The sequence below is a fragment of the Acyrthosiphon pisum genome, unplaced genomic scaffold, assembly GCF_005508785.2.
Source record: "Acyrthosiphon pisum isolate AL4f unplaced genomic scaffold, pea_aphid_22Mar2018_4r6ur Scaffold_24;HRSCAF=159, whole genome shotgun sequence".
Lineage (NCBI taxonomy): Eukaryota > Metazoa > Arthropoda > Insecta > Hemiptera > Aphididae > Acyrthosiphon > Acyrthosiphon pisum.
Window position 1 is genome coordinate 13,488 of NW_021771826.1, and position 6,085 is coordinate 19,572.

The window sequence follows — 6,085 nt, forward strand, 5'->3', positions numbered from 1 at the left end:
ACAGTTAGAATTAGAAATGTCCTACTGTGAATTGTTATTTCCGTGACACGAAAATAAGTAAATGCGTTGGCAAAAGTGCTTCTAAGCGTTTGCAAAAATGCTTTGATGCGTTGGCAAAAATGCGTTGAAACGTTGGCATAATGCGTTGATGCGTTGGCAAACATAAACAACACAGTGACAAAGGAACAACGTACAGTGTAATTAAAAAAAACAAGTGCCATTGTGATGTTGCGGGGGAGGTGGGGTATCAGCGTGAATATGTCTGACGCTGTGCGCTCTGCGCTTTTCGTCGTCTCGTCACGTTTATCATCGTCACGTTGTGGGAAATGTACTTATTCTCTCGCATCCTCCAGGAGAGGAGGTGGAAGAACCAGGAGAGGAGGAGGAAGGGACAGGAAGGTCATTCAAGGAGAAAATGGGTTGAAAAAGAGGGGAATCAGGGGAATCAGGGGAATCAGAGGACCAGTTTAAAGGAGAAGTAGAAACAGAGGAATGGCCAGGAGCAGTGGAAGGATAGGAATGGGACATTGAAGGAATAGGAAGGGAGGTAGGAGAGGATTTAAAAGGGAGGGTGGTGGAAGAGGAAGGAACAGGGGAGGGGGGGGGGCAATGGCCAATTGATTGTCTTGTTGGTTGAGTAACTAGAAAAAATAAAAATATTAAATTATAGCTTAATTTGAAATTTTCAATACAATATTTAACTAAAATAATAAAATTCTTACTTCAATATTAATTGGCGGCCTCCTCTGTTTTCTTGACTATAAAACATTATTAAAAAAACATTTGATTAGATTATGTAGGTAGTTTCTATGTTTTAAGCGAGGCAAACCAAAATACTTACTTTTTGAGGCTTTGGAAAATTGAAGTTGGGATATCGAGGATTGTGGTACTGCTCCAACACATCCTCGATACCCCTTTTTGTGGTCAAACTGGGGGCGAACTGGAGTCTATCATTTGGCGTTACCCAAACGGATTTTTGAACATCATACATTGGATAGACTCCAAGTTCACCCCCTAAGTTTTTGTTATTCGCCGCCTCTGGACTGAATAAAATCTAGAAACAAACCGGATTATTTAATACAATATTAATCACTATGAGGACATCAATTTTTAAAAATTATCTACGTACCCGTTCAATGGTGACCGGGCGCCGGAGCCAGTCGACTACTGTAAGTTGAGCTTTATGACTCGGCGTAGTGGCACCACACAGCGCAAAATAGATGCACTTGACGAATTCTGAGAATCCGTCAAGTGCATCTAAATATATAGCTATGTGGCGCCAAGTCACATCTGTGACCGGTAGCCCATTTTGTTTAGCAACAAACTCCTTAATAGCCATGGCTACACCTTTTCTAAAATGCATAACTGGATAAATATCCAAGTTAGGTTAGGTTTCTACTTAAAATAATAATTTAAAATAATATTATTACTCACCTATATGCTATTTTTCTTCCGTCACTTGAATACCATAAATTACCCAAAATATTTTTGATATCATCCTGACCAATTTGATACTTTTTTTTAAGAATGTTGACTGAACTGTTTTCAAAGCGTTAGCTGAATGTTTGTTCACCAAATTATCATGTTTTTCGATATGGCGTAACATGTTTCTATCTGATGAAAAATCGCATAGTGGACAGTATTTGACGGGCTATAAAAAGTTATTAAGACACACTTATAATATTAGATCATGAATATAAAGTGAATCTACTTACTTTATTCAGAGCATCTTTAATTTGGCGGTAACGAGAACGCCTATTTTTTTTTAGGCTTTGTGGTGCAGCTGATCCATCACTGTCATTGCTTGAAGACATTGTTGTACAGTTAGAATTAGAAATGTCCTACTGTGAATTGTTATTTCCGTGACACGAAAATAAGTAAATGCGTTGGCAAAAGTGCTTCTAAGCGTTTGCAAAAATGCTTTGATGCGTTGGCAAAAATGCGTTGAAACGTTGGCATAATGCGTTGATGCGTTGGCAAACATAAACAACACAGTGACAAAGGAACAACGTACAGTGTAATTAAAAAAAACAAGTGCCATTGTGATGTTGCGGGGGAGGTGGGGTATCAGCGTGAATATGTCTGACGCTGTGCGCTCTGCGCTTTTCGTCGTCTCGTCACGTTTATCATCGTCACGTTGTGGGAAATGTACTTATTCTCTCGCATCCTCCAGGAGAGGAGGTGGAAGGGCCAGGAGAGGAGGAGGAAGGGACAGGAAGGTCATTCAAGGAGAAAATGGGTTGAAAAAGAGGGGAATCAGGGGAATCAGGGGAATCAGAGGACCAGTTTAAAGGAGAAGTAGAAACAGAGGAATGGCCAGGAGCAGTGGAAGGATAGGAATGGGACATTGAAGGAATAGGAAGGGAGGTAGGAGAGGATTTAAAAGGGAGGGTGGTGGAAGAGGAAGGAACAGGGGAGGGGGGGGGGCCAATGGCCAATTGATTGTCTTGTTGGTTGAGTAACTAGAAAAAATAAAAATATTAAATTATAGCTTAATTTGAAATTTTCAATACAATATTTAACTAAAATAATAAAATTCTTACTTCAATATTAATTGGCGGCCTCCTCTGTTTTCTTGACTATAAAACATTATTAAAAAAACATTTGATTAGATTATGTAGGTAGTTTCTATGTTTTAAGCGAGGCAAACCAAAATACTTACTTTTTGAGGCTTTGGAAAATTGAAGTTGGGATATCGAGGATTGTGGTACTGCTCCAACACATCCTCGATACCCCTTTTTGTGGTCAAACTGGGGGCGAACTGGAGTCTATCATTTGGCGTTACCCAAACGGATTTTTGAACATCATACATTGGATAGACTCCAAGTTCACCCCCTAAGTTTTTGTTATTCGCCGCCTCTGGACTGAATAAAATCTAGAAACAAACCGGATTATTTAATACAATATTAACCACTATGAGGACATCAATTTTTAAAAATTATCTACGTACCCGTTCAATGGTGACCGGGCGCCGGAGCCAGTCGACTACTGTAAGTTGAGCTTTATGACTCGGCGTAGTGGCACCACACAGCGCAAAATAGATGCACTTGACGAGTTCTGAGAATCCGTCAAGTGCATCTAAATATATAGCTATGTGGCGCCAAGTCACTTCAGAGACCGGCAGCCCGTTTTTTTTTTGCGACAAACTCCTTTACTACCAAACCAACACATTTTCTAAAATGCATAACTGGAAATATAATAACATATCCAAGTTAGGTTAGGTTTCTACTTAAAATAATAATTTAAAATAATATTATTACTCACCTATATGCTATTTTTCTTCCGTCACTTGAATACCATAAATTACCCAAAATATTTTTGATATCATCCTGACCAATTTGATACTTTTTTTTAAGAATGTTGACTGAACTGTTTTCAAAGCGTTAGCTGAATGTTTGTTCACCAAATTATCATGTTTTTCGATATGGCGTAACATGTTTCTATCTGATGAAAAATCGCATAGTGGACAGTATTTGACGGGCTATAAAAAGTTATTAAGACACACTTATAATATTAGATCATGAATATAAAGTGAATCTACTTACTTTATTCAGAGCATCTTTAATTTGGCGGTAACGAGAACGCCTATTTTTTTTTTAGGCTTTGTGGTGCAGCTGATCCATCACTGTCATTGCTTGAAGACATTGTTGTACAGTTAGAATTAGAAATGTCCTACTGTGAATTGTTATTTCCGTGACACGAAAATAAGTAAATGCGTTGGCAAAAGTGCTTCTAAGCGTTTGCAAAAATGCTTTGATGCGTTGGCAAAAATGCGTTGAAACGTTGGCATAATGCGTTGATGCGTTGGCAAACATAAACAACACAGTGACAAAGGAACAACGTACAGTGTAATTAAAAAAAACAAGTGCCATTGTGATGTTGCGGGGGAGGTGGGGTATCAGCGTGAATATGTCTGACGCTGTGCGCTCTGCGCTTTTCGTCGTCTCGTCACGTTTATCATCGTCACGTTGTGGGAAATGTACTTATTCTCTCGCATCCTCCAGGAGAGGAGGTGGAAGGGCCAGGAGAGGAGGAGGAAGGGACAGGAGAGGAGGAGGAAGGGACAGGAAGGTCATTCAAGGAGAAAATGGGTTGAAAAAGAGGGGAATCAGGGGAATCAGGGGAATCAGAGGACCAGTTTAAAGGAGAAGTAGAAACAGAGGAATGGCCAGGAGCAGTGGAAGGATAGGAATGGGACATTGAAGGAATAGGAAGGGAGGTAGGAGAGGATTTAAAAGGGAGGGTGGTGGAAGAGGAAGGAACAGGGGAGGGGGGGGGGGCAATGGCCAATTGATTGTCTTGTTGGTTGAGTAACTAGAAAAAATAAAAATATTAAATTATAGCTTAATTTGAAATTTTCAATACAATATTTAACTAAAATAATAAAATTCTTACTTCAATATTAATTGGCGGCCTCCTCTGTTTTCTTGACTATAAAACATTATTAAAAAAACATTTGATTAGATTATGTAGGTAGTTTCTATGTTTTAAGCGAGGCAAACCAAAATACTTACTTTTTGAGGCTTTGGAAAATTGAAGTTGGGATATCGAGGATTGTGGTACTGCTCCAACATATTCTCGATACCCCTTATTGTGGTCAAACTGGGGGCGAACTGGAGTCTATCATTTGGCGTTACCCAAACGGATTTTTGAAGATCATATAATGGATAGACTCCCAGTTCACCCTTTAAGTTTTTGTTATTCGCCGCCTCTGGACTGAATAAAATCTAGAAACAAACCGGATTATTTAATACAATATTAACCACTATGAGGACATCAATTTTTAAAAATTATCTACGTACCCGTTCAATGGTGACCGGGCGCCGGAGCCAGTCGACTACTGTAAGTTGAGCTTTATGACTCGGCGTAGTGGCACCACACAGCGCAAAATAGATGCACTTGACGAATTCTGAGAATCCGTCAAGTGCATCTAAATATATAGCTATGTGGCGCCAAGTCACATCTGTGACCGGTAGCCCATTTTGTTTAGCAACAAACTCCTTAATAGCCATGACTACACATTTTCTAAAATGCATAACTGGATAAATATCCAAGTTAGGTTAGGTTTCTACTTAAAATAATAATTTAAAATAATATTATTACTCACCTATATGCTATTTTTCTTCCGTCACTTGAATACCATAAATTACCCAAAATATTTTTGATATCATCCTGACCAATTTGATACTTTTTTTTAAGAATGTTGACTGAACTGTTTTCAAAGCGTTAGCTGAATGTTTGTTCACCAAATTATCATGTTTTTCGATATGGCGTAACATGTTTCTATCTGATGAAAAATCGCATAGTGGACAGTATTTGACGGGCTATAAAAAGTTATTAAGACACACTTATAATATTAGATCATGAATATAAAGTGAATCTACTTACTTTATTCAGAGCATCTTTAATTTGGCGGTAACGAGAACGCCTATTTTTTTTTAGGCTTTGTGGTGCAGCTGATCCATCACTGTCATTGCTTGAAGACATTGTTGTACAGTTAGAATTAGAAATGTCCTACTGTGAATTGTTATTTCCGTGACACGAAAATAAGTAAATGCGTTGGCAAAAGTGCTTCTAAGCGTTTGCAAAAATGCTTTGATGCGTTGGCAAAAATGCGTTGAAACGTTGGCATAATGCGTTGATGCGTTGGCAAACATAAACAACACAGTGACAAAGGAACAACGTACAGTGTAATTAAAAAAAACAAGTGCCATTGTGATGTTGCGGGGGAGGTGGGGTATCAGCGTGAATATGTCTGACGCTGTGCTCTCTGCGCTTTTCGTCGTCTCGTCACGTTTATCATCGTCACGTTGTGGGAAATGTACTTATTCTCTCGCATCCTCCAGGAGAGGAGGTGGAAGGGCCAGGAGAGGAGGAGGAAGGGCCAGGAGAGGAGGAGGAAGGGACAGGAAGGTCATTCAAGGAGAAAATGGGTTGAAAAAGAGGGGAATCAGGGGAATCAGAGGACCAGTTTAAAGGAGAAGTAGAAACAGAGGAATGGCCAGGAGCAGTGGAAGGATAGGAATGGGACATTGAAGGAATAGGAAGGGAGGTAGGAGAGGATTTAAAAGGGAGGGTGGTGGAA

General features: G+C 39.4%; 1 protein-coding gene across 1 annotated transcript; it reads right to left on the reverse strand.

The window, feature by feature from the left end:
- Nucleotides 1–467: 467 nt before the first annotated feature.
- Nucleotides 468–1,339, reverse strand: LOC107884213. The gene is made up of 4 exons (XM_016805862.2): nucleotides 1,130–1,339; nucleotides 842–1,054; nucleotides 723–758; nucleotides 468–641 (listed from the first exon to the last, which is right to left on the reverse strand). The coding sequence occupies exons 1-4, from the start codon at nucleotides 1,337–1,339 to the stop codon at nucleotides 468–470; spliced, it is 633 nt and encodes a 210-aa protein (XP_016661351.1).
- Nucleotides 1,340–6,085: the final 4,746 nt, after the last annotated feature.

Bases quoted from the DNA above. Each gene is read 5' to 3' on its own strand.
- LOC107884213 (XM_016805862.2), bottom strand. From the start codon at position 1,339: ATGGCTATTAAGGAGTTTGTTGCTAAACAAAATGGGCTACCGGTCACA. The intron at 1,055-1,129 runs GTACGTAGATAA...GTTTGTTTCTAG, and splicing joins GCCCGGTCACCATTGAACGG to ATTTTATTCAGTCCAGAGGC. The intron at 642-722 runs GTAAGAATTTTA...TATTTTTTCTAG, and splicing joins GGCCGCCAATTAATATTGAA to TTACTCAACCAACAAGACAA.